This window comes from Peromyscus maniculatus, chromosome 19 (genome assembly GCF_049852395.1).
Source record: "Peromyscus maniculatus bairdii isolate BWxNUB_F1_BW_parent chromosome 19, HU_Pman_BW_mat_3.1, whole genome shotgun sequence".
In the NCBI taxonomy this organism is placed as follows: Eukaryota; Metazoa; Chordata; class Mammalia; order Rodentia; family Cricetidae; genus Peromyscus; species Peromyscus maniculatus.
Genome location: NC_134870.1, coordinates 30,128,567 through 30,153,844, shown reverse-complemented (window position 1 = coordinate 30,153,844; position 25,278 = coordinate 30,128,567). Strand labels below are relative to the sequence as shown.

Sequence of the window (25,278 nt, the reverse complement as noted above, 5' to 3'; positions counted from 1 at the left end):
CTTGTGCAAAAGAAGCTCATACCATGCCCTGCCTTCAAGCCTAGGAGCATTCCAGAGCAATTGACTGAGAACAATAGGGCTTTCTGCATAACCAGGTGCAGTAGGGACGAGAGTGGAATTCCAGAGACTGAAAAAGAACAGCCTGGCCAGAGAGAGGAGAGGAAGACAGAGATTCTGTAGAGGGTAAGGCAGATCTCTTGTAGAGTTTATCAGGGCCAGGGGTAAGAAGCCAGGAAGGCTAGATGGAGGATGAAGGAACAGAGGACGAAGATGAGGTCAAAAGCATAGGAGCTTACTAAAACTATGAGGACAGGAAAACTGGGCACAGAGAGGAGCTGAATGTGAGGACGGAGCTGAAGCTGTCTAGATAGAGTTTTGTCACTGAGGAATAAAGTTAACGGACAAAAGAGCGTAGTGTATGTAGATTCCCTTCCCTCAGATACTCCACGCCCTATTTAGTGTCTTTCCATGCTTAAAATCAGCTGTAACCAAGACAACTCAACACTGGATAATGAAAGTAACTTAATTCCAAGTAAGTAGCCCCAAAACAACATAGATAAAACAAAAGCAAAAGCAAGCAAACAAACCAACAAAACAAACTGCTTACTCTTCCAGGAACCAATGGGATCGTGGCTTCAGTCTTGGTTCTCTCAGCCTCATCATAACTGGGCAGTGTTGTAGCCACGTTGTAAGATGGGGGCTTTGGAAACCCAGATTCGTCTTTGTAGTCAAAATATGCTGCAGGAAAAAAAGGAAGTAACAAAATCCATCTGAAGCAACAGACATTTATAAATGAATGTGACACTTGGGATGATTTTTAAGTGTATATTTAAAAACCTGATTCACCACACCTTTAGTCCTAGCACTCAGGAGGCAAAGGCAGGTGGATATCTGTGAGTTCAAGGTCAACCCGTTCTACATAGCAAGTTCAATTCAGCTAAGGCTATGTCGTGAAACCCTGCCTCAAAATACACACATACATAAATTAGGCGGATCTCTGTGAGTTTGAGCCCAGCCTGGGCGACCAAGTAAGTTCCAGGAAAGGCGCAAAGCTACACAGAGAAACCCTGTCTCGGGAAAAACAAAAAAATTAATTAATTAATTAATTAAAAACTCACTGTATATCCTTCTTTCCAATTGTTTGGACCACTCTGAATCTAATAGACATTTATTCTGTGGTACTGGGGATCAAATCCAGGGCCTTGTGTGCAAGCACTCTATCATCGAGCTGCATCTCCAACCCTTTCTACTTTTTATTTTGCCCAGGCTGCCCTTGAACTTAGATAGAATCTTCCTGTCCCAGACTTATTAAGTGCCCACCAGACCTGGTAATTTAAAAAGTCATGAAAACCACTTAGGCTAACACTTGACATGAGCCAGGCATGGTGGCGCGTGCCTGTGATCTCAGATACTTAGGAGATGGTGTTATAGGGTCACAAGCTTGAGCCCAGCCTAGGAAACACAGCAAGATCTCCTGTCAAAGGATTTAAAAAAAGCCTTCACATGTGCATTAAGATCTATACTGTGATTTCCTCTTATTAAAAAAAAGGTGAAAAATCAACCTTAAGAAAAAGGAAAAGGCTTAATACTCATGTGTTCCTGTACTTGGACTCATGTTTTTTCAAATGATACCACCTACTTAGAAGGTTTGATTTTTCTGACTTCAAGCCTACATGCTAGCTTTCTGTTACATAAAGCAATTCATGATGAAGAAAAAAACTGCAAGCCTGTCAATGCTTGAACACCTTTAACAGGAATTAACAACTACAAGAGAAAAACCTTCATGTAAAATTGTTCATTTAAAGAGTTGTTTTACTTGTAATTATTTGATGTCACTGAGTGTTTGTGGTAGTGTGTGACTGTGCATTCTGGTTGCTGAGAATGTTAGACACTTAGATTTTGTAGCAGGAATTACAGGAGTTTGTCAAAAATCAGACTGTGGTGCTGGAAATGAAGAGTTCTTAACTGCCCAAATGTCTCTAGTGCTGTAAATGTTTTGAAACCTACTTATATCATTTTGAATTTATGGAATAGGAATAAACTCATAGAAGAGAAAAACCCTATTCATGTTACCAGTTTGATAAAGACTTTATACATCAGAGTTATCTTCAGCTTTGAGGAAAAAAAAATCACATTTCATTGATTTTTCATAATATCCTTGAAGTAAGTAAATTACCATGTTCACTCAACACTGATGGTGGAGATCAATGCATTGTGGTTTCTATTTTGAAACATTTCAGGTAGATACTCAAGTGTGCTATATGAGTGGCAAATTTATTTAGTGAAGTTTATTTTGTTGTCTTTATATTCCTTCCGTGGCTTTTGTTCATCTTCTATTGTGCTTTTACTTAGTGATAGGTATTTTTCTGCTGTGATGTACAGAACTGGATCTGCATCATCTAAGTGGTCCATTGTTTATTTAAATATCAGGCAGTGTGTGATCATGCTTTTCAAGTAAGGGTGTCTGTGAAAGGGTGATGGGTTGTTGTTCCTGGTTTTGTTTTTCATGTTTTCACATATTCTCTTGAGATGTTTGTTGTTGTTATTCATCCTGACTTGAATATCAGTCATTCAGGGATACATATGAACTCATGATCCTCATGTGACTGCCTCCTGAATACAAGTCCAACAATAGATGATGTACTTCCAATGTGTGTATTTTGTCAACACAATTTAACAATGTTAATGTTAAAATGCTTAACAGAAGAGAACATAAGGAACATTAAATGCCTCATTAATGAGGGAGGGGGGAAGAAAAAAAAGAAAAGGCTTAATACTCATGTGTTCCTGTACTTGGTTGGACTCATGCTTTTACTTCATACTGTTTTCTGATGAGCTGAGGTAACTAATTTGGTTATAAAAATAATTCTCTAAGAAATCTTTCATCCCCCCCCCCCCCCCCCCCCGCGCCTTTTTTTTTTGGTTTTTCGAGACAGGGTTTCTCTGTATAGTTTTTGGTGCCTGTCCTGGATCTTGATTTGTAGACCAGGCTGGCCTCCAACTCAGAGAGATCCTCCTGGCTCTGCCTCCAAAGCAGTGGGATTAAAGGCACAGCCACTGCCACCTGACTCCTTCCCTCTTTTGAACACTGTATTTCATGCTCACTGGCTTCTATTACAAAAGAAGTAGCATAACAGAAAACTTCTAAGCATTTTTTAAGTTTTGAAAAAAGAAAATTCTACAGTTCATCTAATATTTGTCTTACTTTTATTCTCTAGTTATAAATTAACTTCTCCATAAATTATTTTGTTGCAGGATGGAGAGATGGCTCAGAGGTTAAGAGCACTGACTGCTCTTCCAGAGGTCCTGAGTTCAACTCCCAGCAAACACGTAGTGGCTCACAACCATCTGTAATGAGATCTGGTGCCCTCTTCCGGTGTGCAGGCAAACATGCAGGCAGGACACTGTATACATAATAAGTAAATCTATTTTAAAAAAACTCTGTTGCTGTGTAGCCCCGGCTGGCCTGAAACTACCACTGCCCTGTCTTGACCTCCAGGGTACTGATATTAGAAGTGTGAACTATTATGCCAGCTAACTTTAACATTTTTACTATAATCCATTACTGAAATTGTCAATCATCAATGCTCCTCATTAACAGAAAACAAAAAGAGAATAATAATTTCCCTCTTTCTTCTCCTTGCCCTCCTCCTCTTCTGTAATAGGGTCTAGCCATATAAAACTCAGTCTGGGGGACCAGAGAGATGGCTCCGTGGTTAAGAGCACTGAGTTCAATTCCCAGCAACGACATGGCAGCTCATAACCACCTATGATGGGATCTGATGCCCTTTTCTGTCTGATGTCTTCTTCTGTCATGCAGGCATACATGCAAATACAGCACTCATATACATAAATACATCAATAATCTTTAAAACATTATATACTCAGTCTGTACTCAAACTGTCTCCAGTCTCAGCATGAGCCAGCATGCCCAGCCTATAATACTAACACTTTTCTGGTAAAACCAGGAGTTCAAGGTCACTCTTCCAATACAAAGTATTTAAGGACAACCTGGTCTATGGAGATACTTTCTCAAAACAAAGGTATGAAAATTCAATACCCATTTTAAAAAAAGGAAAATACAAAAACGTCCTTAATTTGGTCACGACTGTCTAGAAAACACTCACTAGTGTGACTTGGGCTAAAACACCGCACTGGCAAAGCACCTGCCTCATGTCTCCAGTAATGCAAACAAACAAACACCCAAAGAAAACATGGTCATCGGTAAATTATGGAAAGCTTTCTTCCTCAAGATTAGAGAACAAAGGGCTGGAGAGACAGCTCAGCAGTTCTAAGTGCTCGCTGCCACTCCAGAACCCTGAGTGTAGTTCCCAGAACCCCCTTATAAAGTTCACAACCCCCTATTAACTCCAGCTCCAGGGATCCCATGCCCTCTTCTGGCTTCTGCTGGCACCAACACAAACATTGCATACATATACAAAAACATGAATATATAAACTATAAAAAAAAAGTTAAAACAAGCAAATAAATAAATAAATATTAGGGGCTGGAGAAATGGTTAAGAGCACTGGCTGTTCTTGCAGAACAGAGTTCAATTCCCAGTAACCACATGGTGGCTCTCAACCATCTGTAATGAGATCTGACACCCTCTTCTGGCATGTAGGCAGAACACTGTATACATAATAAATAAATCTTAAAAAAGAAAGAAAGAAAGAAAGAAAGAAAGAAAGAAAGAAAGAAAGAAAGAAAGAAAGAAAGAAAGAAAGAAAGGAAGATAGGTAGATAGATAGATAGATAGATAGATAGATAGACAGACAGATAGCTAGATAGATAGATAGATAGATTAGAGAACAAGATGAAAATGTCTACCATCACCACCTCTAGCCAAATCTCTCAGAAATCTTAGTTGGTGCAATACAATAAGAATATGGAGAAAAAAAAAAAAAGAAAAAAAAAGAACCAGAAAGCAACATTTAATGGTAACTGGCAATCACAGATGATACTGCATACACAGAAAATCCAAAAGAATCCAAAGGCTAGTCAAGTGCATGAACAGCAATGTTTCTGGATATAATATAAGCCATATGTGTACCTGCATATACCAACAACAAACAAAATCTCAATAAGTAGGAAAGCCGTGAATTGTGTGATTTCTTTTCCAAATTTTGGTGTTCTAATCTTTAAAAAACTGTATTGCCTACAGGACTGGGGAACAAATCCAGGGCCTCACACATGCCAGGCAAGTTCTCTACCACTGAACTACACTCCCATCTCTTGGTGTTCCACACAATTAAAATGGTGGCTTCAGAGTCCCAGAATACCAAAGGAATCAATCTCACATCAACTGTCAACAGCTTCCCAAAGTGCCATAATAAAAGGATGCTAAGTCTGTCAAGGCTTTACACGGATGAATGTCTTCAATTTTCCTATGATAAAATGGAGGCTGGGGTTCAGAGTGGCACATGGCTCTCTATTCGCCACTCTGCCACAATCCTGCTTTATAGAATATGGAAGTAGCTCTATCAAACCGGTGAACTGAGGCTGTAGAAATGAATGGCTCAGTGGCTAAGAGCACTTGTTGCTCTTGCAGAGGACCTGGGTTCGATTCCCAGCACCCACATGGTGGTTCACAACCATCTGTAGCTCCGGTTCCAGTAATCCTATGGCCTCCATGCAAGCAAAACACTATGACATAAAATAAAATATATAAATCTAACTTAATAACAAAACTGGTGAACTTTTAAGAACTATAAAGAAATGATTATTAGAAACTCTAGTTATCAAAAGTCCTCTAGACATTGTTTCTTCTCTCCTACACAGGAGGAGGCTCTTCTATAACGAAGAAACTATGAAAACGAAACAGTCGCTAAGTTCCTCAATCCTTCATTCCTTTCTCCTTGTGTCCTTGTTTGTTTTGGTTTTGGAGACAAGGTCTCACGCAGTCTAGGCTGCCCTCCAACATGCTAAGCACTTCTCCAGTGCTGAGGCTGCAGGCATGTGACACTACATCAAGCCTGTTCCTCAGTTTCCCCTTCCTTTCTGAGTCAGCTGGAATGAAACTGAGCCCTTTAAGTGGGTTTGGGCACTTTGGCTTCTAGAGTCTGCCTTCTGCTGTGCAGAGGGTCACCCTCTCTATGTGCCTTACAGTGTGTGTCCATTTCCTCACCACTAATGAAAGCCCTCTTTTTTTTTCCGGAGCTGAGGACCGAACCCAGGGCCACTGAGCTAAATCCCCAACCCTGTTTTCCTTTTCTGGTTTTTGGTTTTTTTGTTTGTTTGTTTGTTTTTGGAGCTGAAGATCGAACCCAGGGCCTTGCGCTTGCACTGAGCTAAATCCCCAACCTGAAAGTCCTTCTTTACCAGCTGGGGGAAAAAAAAGGGGGGGGGGGTGTTAATATGGTTTTTGAAGTCAGGTAACAACTTGAGTATTCACCTTGGGTTACAAGTGAAAACTCAAGCCAAAGACAACTTAGGGAGAGCTGAGGAGAGACAAGCGCAAACAGCATCTCCTGGACAAGTCTATGTGTAAGGGTTGGCTCTGGCCTCAGTACCCACCTGCACTCTCTGCAGAAATGCTGCTGTATGGTGGAGGAGCATCACCTGCAGTCTGCTGGGGTTCCCCGGGCTCCTCTTCATTCTGCAACTGAATAAAAACATCAGATATTAACACACGCATAAAACAAAATCAAAAGAGGCAAACCTAAAAACCAGAGTAGCCTTTCTGGAAGGCTATCTGGCATTGTGCTTATTTCCAAAGTCTTAAAGTGTGCGATCCCTTTTTAAAGGTATTATATTCCCAGGAAGTTATTTTATGGAAATAATGAGACAAAAAGAAAAAGTTACATAAGAATCATATTCCACCGGGCGGTGGGGCGGCGGCGGCGGCGGCGGCGGCGGCGGCGGCGGCGGCGGCGGCGGCGGCGGCGGCGCACGCCTTTAATCCCAGCACTCGGGAGGCAGAGGCAGGTGGATCTCTGTGAGTTGGAGGCCAGCCTGGTCTCCAAAGCAAGTTTCAGGAAAGGCGCAAAGCTACACAGAGAAACCCTGTCTCGGGGGTGGGGGGTGGGGGGGGGAATCATATTCCAAGTACACATGGGGTGTATATATATATATATATATTTTTTTTTTCCCCTGTGGTCCCAGCACTTGAGAAGCTGAAGCAGGAAACCAAGAGTTGTGACAAGCCTGGGCTACATAAAATATGAGGCCTGTCTAAAAAGAAAACAGAAAAAGCCAAATGTACCTACCCCAAGCCTGCCTCACTTCCCACCTCTACTTCCCAAGTGTTAGGATTTCCGGCATACACCACCATGCCCAGTTATCAAAACATAAGGTTAAGAAAAGGAAAAAAAAAAAAAAAAAAGAAAGAAAAATCAGGATTGGGGATTTAGCTCAGTGGTAGTGTGCTTGAGTGCAAGGCCCTGGGTTCGGTCCTCAGCTGGGGGGGCGGGGGGGGGGGGGGGGGGGGAGGAAAAAGAAAAAAAATCAAAAATACAAAGAAAAATTGACAACTTGGATATTCATAGAACTATTACATGAAAAAAGTCTGATTTTTGTCAAATGCATTGTGTAATTTTGTTTGTAAAAAGATAATTATATAACAGAAAGAAGCGCTAGAATGATAGGTATCTACAATCAGCACTATCTCTAGGTAATCAAAGTATAAAGGATTTCTCCTTGTTTACACTGAACTCTAATTTTGGGACTGAACATTCATTGCTTGTATAATTTCTTCAAAGTTAGAAAAGCAATCTGGTAGGACAAAGACTTAAAGTGTTTTATTTTATTTAGTGTATGCACAGAAATTGAACATTAAGCAACTAAGATAGCCATGAAAACATAAACTTCTAACCTCTCTCGGCGCTGTCCTTCCCTATCTCAGCCTTGTTCTAGGTGGCTAAATCTTTAGTTATCTGATAGTGCTTCAAAGCTGGGAACCAAAGCCTGGGTTTTGAGAATCCCAGGCAAATGTTCTAGAGCAGAGCTGACTCCAGCTCCTCCAGTTATTTTAAATATCTCACACTAAATGTGTGTTTGTCTGCCTATTGCTGCTGCCATGGATGGCTCACCCAGGTCACTGTCATGAAACAAAAATGTCTCAATAGATTGTACTTTTTAAATGAGCTGGTCTACACTGGCGTTAAACTATAAAGGGAATTTGCTGATGTAAGCAATAAGGGTCTGATCCTATTTTCAGTATTACCACACAGGAAGTCAACTGAGGTGCTTGTAAAACACACCAGCTCCTAAGCACACTTGACAAACAAGTCCATGGTAAGTTGAGACAGAACATGGGGTTCTGACATGAAGCAGAGCTTGCATCAATCTCCAATGCTGTACCATCTACTAGATTACTACAAACACAGATTTATCTATAAATTAGGTAGCCAGATTACTACAAAGAATTCAATTTGACATGGGTTCTTGGGCCATAATCTTAGCAGCATCTACCATCTAGACCCTTTTTGTCTCCCAGTGCTGGGTATGAAACCTAGTACAAACTTTTTACCACTGACTTTCATCTCTGGGCCTTGATTATTTCGAGACAGGATTTTCATGTGTACCTTGGGCTGGCCTGGAACCTCTAATCTCCTTGTCTCAAATACTGGGATTACAGGCACATTTTTAAGTTTTAACAATCTAAACTTAAACTTAAGGCACTCCCAAAATAATCATATTATAACCTAGGGCAATTTTTCCTTGGAAAAGAAAGCATACAGGCAAAATAGCTATAGGAAAGCAAATGTTCCAGGAACATCAAACAGTGACTTATTTAAAGAACTTTAGGGAGCAGGGGTCTCCTCAATCAATGATCTCAACATTATCTGAAGCCTTAAGAAGGATATTCTTAGCCTCCTCGTGACTAATCACCATTGTATGAGAAGACAGCAGAGAGAGAGAGAGAGAGAGAGAGAGAGAGAGAGAGAGAGAGAGAGAGAGAGGAAAATGGTTATTCAAGAATGCAGTGCTATCTGTAGCAGCTGGTACCATTCTGTATTTCAACCGAGCTTGGCATTTCTAACCTGCTTTATAATTCTGGAGTCTGGTCAAAGCAAGCATGTTTTCTCTACACAATCTGGTTTCAGACAGGAAGCCTGCAGTTCTAAGAAACATAGACATTCAAAAAAAAATCAGAAGGTAAAAAGGTCTGCCATGCCAGTAGCTGTAAGATAGGTTGCCTGTCTCCTAGCAACCTAGAAATGTGAAATGTGATCACTCCCCAGCACAGTAACAGATAACAGCAGAGAAATTCCAGCCTTCTCAGAAACGCTATCTTTTTGGTGAAGAAAAGAGAAACATTACCAGGTCAAGATTTTTCTCCCTTAAAATTCAGTATTTTAGAACCATACATTTCCAACTAAAAAGAGGAAAAAACAAAAGCAACCCCCCCCCAAAAAAAAAACCATTACAACTGTGGAGGCTCCTTCCACATGTTGGGCTGAGCCCCCAACTCACTGTTCTGACAGCCTCCTCCTCACATAGAAACCTAATTACCTCTACACTGCTGGCTTATGATAAGGTTGGGCTCAGAAAGCTGCTCTAAAACACTCTGGGGAGAGGGAACAAAGGTAATCACATTCCAAAGGCCATATATGCTGACTACCATCTATGTTAGTAATGACCTGCTGAACAACAGTGGGGCCTCAGGCCCACCGTCACCAATGAAGGAGTGAGATCCACGCACCACAACTAGAGTGCAGACTGCTGAGGATACAATTCACTTGGTCCCATGATTAGTTTTGCACGTTTTCCTTGTTATGTCCCTGAGAACCTTTCTGGTGCAGCCTACCCAGCCATGTCCCTTCAACCTGGAGATCCTTCTCCGGGTGCTCACAGAGAGCGAGCATGTTACTTCTGGGTCAACACTAGAAAGGCTCTCACTCTTCCATCAGCTGGGTCAAGCGAGCCCAGATCCAGCTTAACTGTCACAGTATGGGCCTCAATGTAGCAGGTCCTTGATGCAGGTCTAAAAGAGGGAACTTGCCTCGGAGCACACACAGTGTAACTGAGGAGGGAGGGAATAGTCTCTGATGGTGACTCTGGAGACTAATTAATACTACTGGAGCTAGATTTTTCACCCCATTACTTTTGTTGATTTTTGGACCAATTTTATCTTTACTGTGATCAACACAATGGCATTTAAAAATGTTTTGTTGTTGTTGTTTACAAATAGAATTATAAAATTACTCACAAATGACATAGAAAAAGCCAGGTGTAGTGGCTCACACTTGTAACCTCAATACTTGGGAGGCTGAAGCTGGAACATTAAGGCAAGTTCCCGGCCAGCCTGGGTTGCTACACAGTGAGACCCTGCCTGCCCACCAGAGAAGCCATACACAGTGCTGAGTTTAATACAGAAAAACTTCATATGTCTCTACCAAGATGAAATACGCCAATAATCCAACAGTCTGAATTTTCAAGTGGTGTTTTGCTTTGTCACACTCTTACACTGCGTCCTGACTTTTTTTCCCATATTCCCACTTGGTGTATGATCCCAATCTGCCATAATACTCCTTGGCCTAATAACTTTGGATTTTAAAAATATGTGTCTTATGGGCTGGAGAGATAGCTTGGCGGTTAAGAGCACTAACTGCTCTCCCAGAAGACCCAGGTTCAATACCCAGCACTCACGTGGTGGCTCACAACCATTTGTTAACTATGCATGTGGTATAGCAACATATATGCTAGCTAAACGCACATACACATAAAATTAAAAAAAAATTTTTTTTAATATGTATCTTGGGACTAGAGGCAGCTCAGTAGTTAGGAATGCTTGCTCTTCTTCAGAGGACTTGAGTTCAGTTTCCAGTACTCATGGTCAAATGCCTCACAACTACCTATAATAACTCCAGCTTCAAGAGCTCCAACGCCCTCTTTTGGCCTCCTCAGGTACCTGCATACACCTGGCATACATACATACAGACACACATAGACATATAAAGAAAAATGATCAAAAACCTATAAAAATAAATCTTAAACCAGGCGGTGGTGGTACACACCTTTAATCCCAGCACTCGAGAAGCAGAGGCAGGAAGAACTCTGTAAGCCACCCTGGTCTACAAAGCAAGTTCCAGGATAGCCAGGGCTACAAAAAGAAATCCTGTCTCAAGAAACCAAAAATAAACAAAAAAATCTTTAAAAAGGTGCTATTGTTTTGTTTTTAAGGTTAAGGCTATAAAATATAGTACATCTAGAACAAAGGGATCACCCTCCTTTGAATCTAAGTATTGTGCCTATTAGAAATAAATACAGCATTTAAAATTAAAATCTGCAAGAGCCAGGTACAATGATATTCACTGGTAGTCCCAACTTGTGGGGAAACTGAGACAAAAGAATCACTTAAGCCAATGGAGATTGAGAGCCCAATATGGCCAGCTTTGGCAAGCATTAATGTAAGCCTAGGAATTGTAGCCATGAAATTGGATTCTCTAGAAGAGCTGCCAGCTAAAGTCATGCTGGAATCAAGAAAAACGGGCCTTGGCGGTTCGTGTTCCTGGAGTTGTATCCATGCCAGTGTATGTCCACACAATCCAGAAGAGAATTTGACATTGCTGCTGCCGCTGTTGCTGTTATAACAATGGCGCACACCGATGCTACTGTTTCTGGGATTACCATTTCATAATTGCTTACCACAGCTAGCACAGTGGAGACCCTGGCAACAAAAGTAGCTACGACAGGTAGTTAATCTTTCATTCTATTGGGCATGATAAATTTAATTCAGTAGTTATATACATCTCGATTGGCTTTGAAAATTATAAATTTATAAACTCAAGTTCCAGTTGCTTTTGGGATACTATCTTACAAGGACTCCAACGTACAATATGGCTCATTAAGGAAGGGAATGGCTCAGTTGCCTTTAGCCTACTGGCTATGGGTGAGATAGGACCTCTGTTGGTCTTTTCTGTATCGAACACACAGATTGCAAGCCCAGTGCCACTTTGAGATCTTTGGCAGCAATTAACTATGCAGCTCACACACAACTGAGCTGGTATGATGAGTATTCAGAGATGGGCAATGCCTGGGGGGGGGGGCAATCACCAACCTAAGACAAAGCACCTGTGTGGCCTGGGTAGGCGTCTCCATGACGGGTAAAGTGACCTGCTGACGTCCCACGCAACCCAAGTCAGAAGCTCATTTTTTAATAAAAGGGGGACCTGTAGGGCCCTGGCCTCCGTTTTGGGTAACTGTTGCCTTGCTTGCGGACCTTGACCTTGATATCCTCCCTATGCTAATTCCCTGCCAGGTTCCACCCTCCTGAATGTTTAAGGGAAGTTTCTTGTCTGTGTATCCAGAATAATGGGCATTAACAGCTTAGATGCAAGATTGTAAAACATCAGTAGCGAACTTCTGCCCTCCGGGGTCCTCCCATTGTGTTGTAAGCCTGTATTTAAGACCTCCTACCCCCTTCAAGAAATGACATTCGACATTTAAAATTAATATATATATATGTATGTATATATATATATATACATATATATATTATAATATATATAATTGAATGAATACTGTGAATGTAATCTATGAATACCACAAATGTGATTAATATCATGAGTGTAATTAATGAATATCATGAGTGTAATTTAAAAAAATTAAAAATAAATTAAAAAAAAAAGAATCACTTAAGCCTAGTTGACTTGGTCAAGCTGGGGAACATGGAAACCAAGCATATTCCTATCTTTAAAAAAAGAAAAAAAAAAAACTACTAGGTATGGATGGCAGCACAAGTCTCCAAATCTTGGGAGATTGAAATGGGAGAATCAGGAATCCAAGTTCATCCCTGGTTGCACATAGTAAGTAGAAGCCAGAAATCCTCACTACAGAAATCATACAGTTTTTTTGTTTTGTTTTGTTTTTTGAGACAAGGTTTCTCTGGGTGTCCTGGCTGTCCTGAATCTCACTTTGTAAATCAGGTTAGCCTCAAACTCACCGAGATCTAGCTACTTCTGTCTTCTGAGTGCTGAGGTCAAAGGTGTGCACCACCATCACCCAGTGATACTTAGTTCTAAGAGAAGCAACTTTGAATTTAACTAGTTTAAAGACACTTAGGCGACTGGAGAGACAGGTGCTTGCCACAAACCTGACAACCAGGGTAAGGTCCAGCAATCCTACAGTGATATTGGAAACTCTTGGGCCATATAGTCTAGAGTGTGTCAAGCAGCAGAAATTAAGAAAGGGCCTTATTAAAAAACAAGGTATAAGAAGAGAACCTCCACAGGCACTCCACATCATGTAAGTACCAATATTCACATACACACACATACACACACACACACACACACACACACACACACACACCTCTTCAGTTGTGTTCTGAGGAATAGCAAAGCAGAGCTAAGATGGGTCTCACTAAGAGACATTTAATCTTACAATAAGTGGTACTGGCCACAGGCATTTACTTTCTCTAAAGACTGACAAAAAGTGAAAAAAATCCTACTGCATAAAGTAGGTGTGGTGATGCACACCTGTAGGGCCAACCCTCAGGAGGCAAAAGCAGGGATCTCCACAAGCTCAGCACCCTAATCTACATCTGAGTTCTGGGCTATCCAGGCTACATAGAGAGACTCAGTCTCCACCAAACCAAACCAAACCAAACTCACAAATCTTTACACCCAAGGAGCTATGACGTCAATATCGACCTCTCACAAATACAAAAAATACATGATAAATAATGCCAAACTAGTCAAGAAATCCCTAACGTTACAAATATTCACACTACTTAATCTGTTGTTGGGTCCTATTTAATTTTACTTTATTTATTTATTTTGGTATTTTGAGACAGGTTTTCTTTGCGTAGCCTTGGCTATCCTAGAACTAGCTCTGTACTAGATGGCCTCAAACTCGGAGATCTACCTCTGACTCTGCCTAGGATAAAAGATCCAGCCAGAGAGTAAGAACTGTACATTTTCTATTACATCTAATGCAATTACTGTGACACTTTAACCTCATCAAATACTTTACTTTCTTTAAAAAAGTGTTTTTTAACTTGTGTTTGTACAAATGTATGGTGTGGGGGGTATGTACACACCCACTTTGAGGCTAGAAGGGGAGCTCAAGTTACAGGCAGTTGTGAGCCACCTGACACAGTCCCTGGGAACTGGACTTGGAAGATTAGCAAGTGTCCTTAAGCACTGAGCATCCATCTTTCCAGCTCCAAATTCTTTACTTGCAAGAAGAATTCTCCGCTAACTTGCTATTAATGTATTAGGTATATTTTAAGTCATTCTGACAAGGTACAAGAGACTCAACTATAAGAAAAGAAACCTGTTCTAACAATGAGCAAAGGCTGGAGAGTCTACTCAATGAGTAAAGTGCTTGCCATGCAAGCACAGAGTAGTGAGTTCAGACCCCAGAACTGCAGGCCTGCAACCCTAGCAATGGGGCACAGACAGAAGGATGCCTTGGGCTTGCTGGCCAGTCAGTGTAGCCCTAATGGCAAGGTCCAGCTCCAAGTTCAGGGAAACCTATCTCAAAAACTAAAGTAGCAACTAAGAAAGGCAGCCTGATGTCAATCAACCTCAGGCCACTACACATGCCTGTATGGGCAAGTGCACCTGCACACATGTATGCACACTCAAACCACACCCCCACACACACCTCCCCCGCCCACACACACACAAGCAGGAGTTGAACAAACATTTTTCCAAAGACAGTATGCAAACAGCCAGTAGACACAAAATGTTCAACACTGTTAGGTCAGCAGAGAAAACCATGAGCTAATACTTCATATCCACTAAAAAGACAGTAAACAGGTTCTTATGCATGTGAAAAAACTAGAACTCTAACAAACTACTAGTGGGAATGGAAAGTGTGTTTCTCAAATAGTTAAGACATATGTCCACACAAAATTTGATGGTATAGCAATACTTCAACATAAAAACAGATACAAGATCTGTGGTTTATCCATACAATGAAACACTATTCAGCAAGAAAAAAGGATAGGGAGCTGGAGAGATGGCTCAGCGGTTAAGAGCACTGACAACTCTTCCAGAGGTCCTGAGTTCAATTCTCAACAACCACATGTAATGAGATCTGGTGCCCTCTTTTGGCCTGCAAGGACACATGCAGACGGAATACTGTATACATAATAAATAAACCTTTAAAAAAAAAAAAAAAGAAAGAAAGAAAGAAAGATAAATTGCTGCAGCATAAATGAGCTTTGAAAGCATTATACTAAGAATAAAGCCACTAACAAAATACCATATGCTGTATGCTTCCTTATAGAAAAATGCTCCCTTTTGGAGTACCAATTTCATAGAGAAAGATTAATGGTTGTTGGTAACTAGGATAAAGGGGGAGAATAGCAGCTTACTGTTGCTATGCCTGAGGTTCTTGTAGGATCAGGGATAGTGATAAAAAATGTTTAAAATTTAGATGGGGATAATGGTTATATAGCATAATGGAAATAGGTTTTTTAATTACTCTATACTTTAAAAGAATACACTTGGGCTGGAGAGATGGCTTGGAGGTTAAGAGCACTTGCTGCTCTTTCAGAGAACCTGGGTTCAATTTCATGCACCCACGTGGTGGTTCATAACCATCCATAATTCCGGTTCTAAGGGATCTGAACCCTCTTCTGACATCCAAAGTACCAGACACACACATGGTGAGTGTACAAACATATAGACAAAACATTCACACATGTAAACATAAAAATAAATAAATCTAAAAAGATTTTTAAAGGAATAAATTTTAATCTCAAAAGAATAGAGTAATAGTGTTTTCTATTTCTGAAGAGCCAAATCTGTACTGTATAATTTTACTTAAATAAAATTTCATATTAACTATCCTATATCACTGTTCCCTTATTAAGTCAGTATCTGTTGCCTTCAATGAAAAGGATCCCATGAATAGGATCCACAAATCACCACAGAACATGTCTATGAATGGGTGAAAATTAAAAGCACTGGCTAATCTCCCAGACAACCTGGGGTTCAATTTCCAGCACCCATACTGCACTTCAGAGCCATCTGTGTGTGTGTGTGTGTGTGTGTGTGTGTGTGTGTGTGTGTGTGTGTGTACACACACATATATATCGCACAACTGCAGCATTTAGAATATCCAAGACTATCAGAAGTAAAAAATAATGTAAGTGTGTAAATCTTCTAATACCAAAATGAAAACATAAAAATGCACCAAAGCAAGGAAATTTAAGTGATGAGAACAATGACTTACAAGTGCCTAACAGACAGAATGCTTACTCTTAGAAAGGCCATGGTCATAAAGCTTATGGTTAAAGACTTGTGTGGCTGTCTCTGGCTGGTAACATAAATACAACAGATGAACACTTGTTTTTTTGTTTGTTTGTTTGTTTGTTTTTGAGACAGGGTTTCTCTGTGTAGTTCTGGAGCCTGTCCTGGATCTCGCTCTGTAGATCAGGCTGGCCTTGAACTCACAGAGATCTGCCTGCCTCTGCCTCCTGAGTGCTGGGATTAAAGGTGTGTGCCACCACTGCCCAACTAACACTTGGTTTTACAGGGGGAAATACCAGCATTCTCTATAGAAGTCCTTAGAAATGAGAGCAAATACTGCCACTTGAGATCACCAACTTGCATTTCCTTCAACTTCCTGTTGTCCATATTAGGTCACACTGACAAGAGATACAAGGTGGACACACAGTAGGCACTCATCTCTAATTCAACTCCCCTGAAAAGCCAAACTCTCAGCAAAGTCACTGCTCATCTGCAACTATGGTGCCAGCACTTTGTCATCAGCCTACTGACCTACGGAATCATTTCCAGAACTGATGGCTCTACCAAGACACTTAAGTAAGTAAATGGTACCCGGCTTCAGTAAAAACTGAAGCCAAGGAGAGTCTTCCAGGCTATCGCTTACCCTCAGTGGGCTAGGATCTCACAAAGACAGAAGATGTGTCAGGTCTAAAGGAAACTCCATTTCCCCAAATTCCAAAATGCAGAAGAGACAAATGGCTCCCTGTGGTGCCTGCTGGCATACCAAAGCACAAGCTGGCCTGGTATCACAAGTACCTGTTACACATTTCAAAGTCCATGCTAGCATCTAGCTCTCACCTTCCCACCTCCCCTAAACTCCTTCAACTCACGGGCTCCCCTCCCCAGGTACTCATTCTCCATATAACCCTGCTATTTCTTTCTCTCTCTCCCTCTGCTCTGCTCCTGCTTCTCTCATGGCCAGGTCCAGTGTGCTGACCATGTTCAGTCTACTATTTTCCTCTCTCAGCTCTAGACTCTTGCAGATGCCTCTGCTTACTCTCTCATATCTACAATAAACACTTGCCCCATTAACCATACCATGGAGCAGTTGTGAGGACAATTCCCACAGAGCTACCCCTGGCTCAGCTCCAGAGTGCTAGCACCTATCCTTAACCCACCCTTTGCTTCTCTTGTTACCCTCTAGGTGAATCTTCCCGAGAGTTTCTAAGGGTGCAAAGCCTATGCAGACCTGGCAGCAACAATCCAGAAAACTGTGATATTCCTTAATTGAGAATTTGCATTTGGCATTGTCCCTTGGGAAATCTTAGATAAGAGGTGTTGAAGATAAAGATGAACTTGCTAAAAGGTGTAAATTGGAGAATAACAAAAGGACCCTTTGCTAAGTTACAGTGGACCAGTCAGTAGAGACACAAAATTCCCCTCATCCTCAGGGTGCCTCGGCCTCTTGATTCCAGTGGACCCGTGTTAACCCACACCCACACGGGTATACAACAGCAGTCATGTCATCAGTTTATACAGTAAGAGGGACAACTGCCCAAACTTAGATAGTTAACACCAGACCTCAATGCTACATAGTGAGACCCTATCGTGCGCAAAAAAAAAAAATCCATATAAGGATGCTCAAAGCAACTGTTCATAGCATGATAAATTACAGGGGCTAGGGGGAGAGCTCAGTAAGTGAAGTGCTACCGCACAAGTGTGAGGGCTCCCCTCCCCACCCACATAGACAAGCTAGGGCTTCCCATGCAGCTCATTGATAGAACACCTGCTTAACACACAGGTTCTGGGTTCAATTCCCAGCACTGCAAAAAAAGGTGTTTAGTGGGTGTGTGGTGCACACCTTTAATTGCAGCACCCAGGAAGTAGAGGCAGTCAGTCAGATCTCTTTGAGTTTGAGGCCAATCTGGTCTACATAGTGAACACCAAGCCAGCCAGTGTTACACAATAAAACCCTATCTCAAAAAAAACTTTATTAAAATTTAATGAAGACAGGCAGTACTCTGTCCCTTGCAATATTCAATAACTTTCCTTTAAAAAAAAAAAAAAAGGTAATTGAAAAAATTGAGCTACTTATAGATGAATGCTACAACCAAAGAAAGGACAATGACAATGGCTCCAGGAGTGATCTGTAGGCAGGGAGTCTCCCCATCACTACTGTCCATGGAAATAAATGTGTTAGAAACAGACAGACAGACAGACAGACACTAAGGAAAAGAGCCGGGGTTGGGGATTTAGCTCAGTGGTAGAGTGCTTGCCTAGCAAGCACAAGGCCCTGGGTTCGGTCCTCAGCTCCAGAAAGAAAAAAAAAAAAAAAAAAGAAAAAAAAAAAGGAAAAGAGCCTTATGAAGTACGGAAGGCTCACCGTTACCATGTAATGTAAAAGCAAATTTGTTTGAAAAACAAATGTTAAAAAAAATAAAACTATGCCCTAGAATATAAAGCCACTAGTGCTTGATTTATCATCACTCTTCCTAGGGACAGAGATATACACATCTCTCTCTCTCTCTCTCTCTCACACACACACACACACACACACACACATATACATACACACACTTATCATATGTTCCTTTCCTGTGTATCAAATTAGTAACATAAGGGAAGAGATGGTAGTCATATAATTAATGACTTTAAAAAGAAATGGCAACAAAAAAATAGAAACAGAAAAAAGAAAGATAGCTAAGTCTTTTCTCCTAAAAAAAAAAAAAAACATTGAATGGGGATGACAGGATGGTAGGATGGCTCTGACCCTTAGAACCCAAATTCAATCCCAGGAACCCACATGGTGGAAGGACAGAAAAGACAGAATGGAGTCCTGTAAGTCCTGTCTTCTAACCTCCAATGTGTAACTATTGTGTGAACACACACATGCAGGTGCAAGTGTGTGCACGGCACACACGCACTAAATACATGTTTTGTTTTGTTTTTTAAAGAAAGAAACCTTGGATGTTCATTAGTCAATCTGTAACACATACTATAGCCTGGTGAATACAAGTAAGTATTTAATAGATGCTTGTGGTACACATAAAGAAAAATTTGGTATTTTTACACATTGTAATTCTTAAAATGTTTTTCCTTCTAAAAACAACCAACTAGCATATTTACTAAATGCAATATTCTCCATTGTCAAGACAGCACAATTAGATGTACAGGCTGAAAGTCAACAGAAATGCTGTGACGTACATTACATTGGTAAACACTGTGTGCTGTTTGAGCATACTGAGAAGCTGGCTCTGGAAATGGGGTTGCTCCCCTCCCCTTCAGAATCAGGCATGTTTATCTCAAAACGTCCTTCAGGGTTCCTTGTCTAGGGATGGGCTGATCCTCCTCCCTGCTAATTGTAACAGGGACAAAAGGAAACAGCAAAACAGCTCAAGAGTAGAAACGTTGTGTCCTTGAGAACAACTAGAAGGTGAACCATTTTCAACAGAGGCTATTATTTATGCCAAAATATAAAAATGCATGGGAACCCATCCATGAAGCGAAAACTCAATCAAGAACTCCAGCCGACTGCCTCAACTTCCCCAGCAGGTTTCTGCTGGGTGCTGTAAGTGTCAGGTTTGATGATGATATATATCTGTCTGTGCTATTTGTTCTTTTGCTTGGGGCCTCACTGGAGGGGACACTCTGCTCTGCCTAGGTGGCTCTCAATCCGGAACTCCAGCTGGCTGCCTCAACTGGTTTTCCTAGTTACTTCTGGTCAATGTTTATAAGCCATCAATTTGATGGTGTTTTGCTATCTGTATTACTTGATATTTATTCTTTTACTTTTGCTGGCTGTATACTCATAAAAAAAAAAAAGAACAAACAAACAAAAAAACAGGCATGGTGCACACACCTTGGGAGACAGAGGCAGATGAGTTCCATGATGGCCTGGTCTATACACTGAGTTCTAGGCCAGCCAGGGCTACAAATCGAGATCCTAACAAAAAAAAAACAAATGAACCAGGGCTGGAGACATGCCTCGGTGGTTAAGAGTTGCTCTTCCAAAGGACCTGGGTTCAATTCCGAAGAACCTACATGACAGCTCACAACTATCTATAATTCCAATTCAAAGAGATCCAACACCCACACACAGACACATACGCAGGCAAAACACCACTGCACATAAAATAAAAACCCCAAAACCAGAAAAACCTATAAAGCCAAGCAAGAAGACAGAAAGTAACAAAACCCTGACAGCTACAAGTGAGATTAACAAGGGGACTGGTTCAGTAGACCGGAAGGCTGAATCCTAAACCAGAACACAAAACAAGCTACCTATTTTACACACCCCAAAAGCTCAGAAATTGGTGACACCGGGTACTGATAAACTGAGTAAAAAAAGATTTAAAGACCGAAAGGAAAGTTGCAGAACAGTTAAACACGCAGCTCTCCCAGATCTCCTTTGGAAGGCTCACCTAGCATGCATGAGGCCACAGGTTCAATCCCCAGTACAAAAAAAAAAAAAAAGCTATGCTTGGGAGAGTAATTAAGACAAGGAGGGAGCACTGGGGAGGTATCATTGTCTTGGTTTTTGGTTTGTTTGTTTTGAGACAGAGTTTCTCTGTGCAGCCCTGGCTGTCCTGGAACTCAGAGAGGTTCAACTTCAAATCTGCCTGCCTCTGCCTCCTCAGTGCTGGGATTAAAGGTGTACACCACTACCACCCAGATAAGACATCAGTTTAAGGAAATGGGTGAAATAGAAAAAAACTGGTAGAAAGATTTGTATACCAAACGCTGAGCTCTCCCAACCTCTTCCCCCAATCACTTCTGAGGATACTAGCAGACAGTGGCCAGACCAAAAGACAAGACTCAAAAATAATGACACTCAAAACAAGTAAAAATACCAAACCAGCCCTCAAGACTGGCTTAGCAAGTAACAGCATTTTCTACTATGTCTGATGATCTGAGTTTTACTCCCTGGAGCCCAGGAGCAGTCCTTGGACCTTCACACACACACATATACATCAGAAAATCAAGATGTATCTGATGCAGAACTGAATTCATTCAGCATTTCTAAGTTTCCCATTAACAAACACTGAGTACAGGCTATCTGTTGTATATCAGAACACAATTCTTGGCATGCTACAGCAACATGGAGTAACCCTGTCTTGGAAAACTAAAAAAAAAAAAAAAAGGAGGAAACCACCTCTCATAAGAGGGTGGGGACAAAGATGCCATTTTAGTTAACTCTAGAACCTAGTAGTTGACAACTGTGCATGTGCCCTATCTTCTGGAGAATAAGACAGTTTCCCATATGAATATGAGTTAATAATTCTGGGACCACTTTATATATGCATACAAAAGCTGAAGAATTAAGTAAACAGATGCTATATGGTAGGAGCCAAATTTCTCACTGTTGAAGTGGGAGTTTATAGATTAGGGGAGTAAGCTAGCGTGATGCACATGCTTGAATGAAAGTTAGAGACACTGTGTGAACTTGGCTTTGGATCATTTATGTATACAAATACTCTTCATGGGGCTGAGGGTGTAACTGAGTGCTAAAGCATACTTGCAGCACATGGAAGAGTTTAGGTTCAATGCTCAGCACTTAAAGAAACAACAAGCACACAGGGATTTATTTCCTGGCTTTGCCACCTTAGAAGGCCAAAAACTAACAACACCCAGGACAAGGACACAGAGCTGGTTTCTGGTAAGATGGTGTAAGAAATGTGCTAGATGAGACTAGTCCAAAAAGAAGTGCTCTAAAACAAAACAAAGATGTAGGTGTGCCAAAGGGAACCAGGTATAAGACACAGGACCAACTAAAAGTTCCCAATGGTCAAAGGCAGCACTAACAGCGGTACTGGAGTTATATTCCCAAGTAATTATAAATATTTTTGAGTCCAGAGATAAATGACTAAATAAGTTAATAGAGAAGAAATGTATGTTCCACATATAAAAATGGCACATAATGTATGTCAATCCCTGCTTGCAGTATTAGTGTCACCCCCTTTCACATAAGCTGTGAGTCCCACTCTTCTCACACAGCACAGCCTGCAGGAGGGAAGAGACCTTTACACAGAGAACCTGACAAACACTGCCCACAGCCATAAGCAGTAAGTCGCGCTGACAATATATGTTTTACGTGCATGTATGAGCAGATGTGCTCAGCCATGTGTAGAGGCCAAGGGTGGATTGAGGGTGTCTTCTTCCTCTATCATTTTCAATTCGTCATTTCACTTTTTGAGACAGCATCTCTCACGGAACCTGGAGCTCATTGATTAAGCAAGGGTGATTGGCCAGGAAGCCCTAGGGATCCTCATCCTCTTGTCTCCACACCCAACTCTGGAGTTAAAGCCATATACATACTACCAGCCTGCACTTCACGTGGGTGCTGGCAATCAGAACTCAGGTCCTCATGACTGCAGGTGCTTTTACTGAACCATACTTCCAAATTGTTGGTGGAATAAGAAATCAACACAAAGTCTGGTGCACACCTTTAATCCCAGCACTCGAGACCGGTGGATTCTAAGAGTCAGAAGCCAGATTGGTCTATATACTAGGTTCCAGGGAAGCCAGGACTACATAGAGGAGACTCTGTCTCAACAAACAAAAAAGAAATTATGTACTCAGAAAACTGAGTGAGAGCTTAATTTACAGGCAGGGTGTATGTACTAGGTGATATCACACTTGTTTTAACACTACATTTGAAATTACTAATAGAAACTGTTCTACCTGCCAGCCACCAGAAGCAACTGTACTTAAAATGTTTGCAAAGCACAATAAATTTGATACACGTTTACTACTTGTCTAGTTTACTGGCAACAATTACTTGAAAGGGAAAAAAAGATCTTCAACCTTATTTTCAGCATTAATCTGCAATTAAAGTAAATTTCTTCATCTAGATAGGTATGGCCTTCTACAAGAATATGCTCCTCACTAAGCAATTGTACTTATCAAAAAAAAAAAAAAAACATCAAAATAAAGAAATGCAAGTAATTATTTTAAAGCTTTTATAATCCCAGCACTGTGAAAGCTGAAACACAAGGGTCCCAAGTTCAAAGCCAGTCTGTGCTACACAGTGAAACCTCATCTAAAACAAAACATAACAAGCCAGGCAGTAGTGGCGCACTCCTTTAATCCCAGCACTTGGGAGGCAGAGGCAGGTGGATCTCTGTGAGTTTGAGGCCAGCTTGGTCTACAGAGGGAGATCCAGGACAGGCACCAAAGCTACACAGAGAAACCGTCTCAAAAAACCAAAAAACCAAAACAAACAAACAAAAACAAAAAAAAAAAAAAAACATTTTCACGGTAAAATTTATTTTTATAACTTAATATAGTATAGTGTATTGTGACTAATTTTTTAAACAAACATGTATGTACAAGCCAGTAGTGACCAGTCCTTAGAACAGGATTCCCTAGGCAGCTCAATTGAGTCTTGGTTTCTATCCAAACCGGGAAGTATTGCTCTGTTTACAGAGCACAGAGTGATGAAGCCAATAAATCTCCCCTAACAAGTGATGACCAGTAGACACAGCCAGAAAGCAAGAATGAATCAAGAATCTACCAGTGCCACCAAAAATGACACAGAGAACAAGGCTTGCCAAGAGCAAGCCAATTCAAAAACAAAGGACAGTCACAGCTCTGTGTTCCTGACATTTATAAATCCTATTTCCATATTTCTAACAGATTCAAAGAGAGCTCTCAAGGCTGGCAAGATGGCTCATCGTGTAGAAGGCACTAGTCACCAAGCCTGACAACCTAAATCCATCTCCAAGAACTGCACAGGAGGAGAAAACCAGATCCTGAACATTGTCCTCTGACCTCTACTCACACTCACAAATAAAAAAATAAAACATAATAAAAGTTTTTTTAACGCTCTCATGATACTGACCTCATGTGACAATACCCACTTGAAGTATCATTCTTTTCTCTATTTCACATTAAAATATTTGTAAATGAAATTATAGGATTACAGCCAGGCATAGTGGTATATATCTGTAACCCCAGCACTTTGGAGACTAAGTAAGGCAGGAGGATTGTTGCAAGTTCAAGGCTAGCCTGAGCTACAGAGAGTTCCAGGTCAGCCCGAGTTACAGTGTAATATTCTATTGTCTCCAAACATTAAAATAAACAGATAGATAGATAGATAATAGCAAAAGAGAATTTTGGATCCAAGAAAATAAATAAGATTGGCTATTGATAGGTATTTACTGAATGCAGGTGATGGCTTCCATAAGGTTTATCATACTATCCTATTTGGTATGTATTTGAAAAAAGTTGAACCAAGCATGGTAGTATACTCCTTTTAATCCTAGCGCTCAGGAGGCAGAAGCAGGCAGGTCTGTCTCTATGAGTCCAACGCCAGTATGGTCTACATAGCAAGTTCCAGGACAGAGCTACATACTGAGACTTTGTCTCAGAAAAGAAAAGAAAAAAGAAAAGGGGAGGGGAGGGGAGGGGAGAAAAGAAGAGAAAAGAAAAGAAAAGGGGGGAAAAATCTGAAAATATAAAACCATTAAGAAATAATTACAGGGGTCTGGAGAGATGGCTCAGTGGTTAAGAGCACAGGCTGTTCTTCCAAAGGACCTGGATTCAATTCCCAGCACCCACAAGGCAGCTCACACCTGTCTCCAACTCCAGTTCTAGGGCATCTGACACCCTCACACATACACACATGCAGGCAAAACGCTAACGCACATAAAATTTTTTAAAAAATCTAAAAGTAATAATAATTACAGGCTAGGTGTGATGATATACACCTTTAATCCTTATTTATAGGTGGCAGAGTCAGTCAGAGCTCTGTAAGTTCAAAGCTAACTGGATCTTCATAGAGAGTTCTAAGCTAGTCTGTCTCAAATAACAATTATAATAATAGCCATCTCTCCAAAGACAATATACAAACAGGCAATGCAATGAAAAACATAACTAATCATTTAGGAAACAGGAATCAATACTCTAAGGAGATGCCTTCACAACCAATGAACAGATGTCTACTATAAGAAACCAGAATAGGGCCAGTGTTGAACTCAAGTGGGTAGTGATTGCCAGCCATGAACAAAGCCTGGCTACTATCCCTAGCACCGTAAAAAACAAAACAACAACAACAACAAAAACCTGTTGTTGAGAATATGGAGAAACTGGAATCTTTGTACAATGTTGGCAACAATTCAAGATGGTGTGGCTGCTATAGGTACAGAAA

The 25,278-nt window shown here is 40.9% G+C and overlaps 1 protein-coding gene across 2 annotated transcripts in view; it reads right to left on the bottom strand.

The window, feature by feature from the left end:
* Positions 1–25,278, bottom strand: part of Ndfip1 (Nedd4 family interacting protein 1) — a 47,181-nt gene that overhangs the window by 17,637 nt on the left and 4,266 nt on the right. For both annotated transcript variants that reach the window (XM_042264478.2, XM_042264479.2), the window contains exons 2-3: positions 6,517–6,604; positions 608–738 (exon numbers count right to left, since the gene is read on the bottom strand). In XM_042264478.2, the coding sequence (XP_042120412.1) occupies positions 608–738; positions 6,517–6,604 (219 nt within the window). The remainder of the gene's footprint in view (positions 1–607; positions 739–6,516; positions 6,605–25,278) is intronic.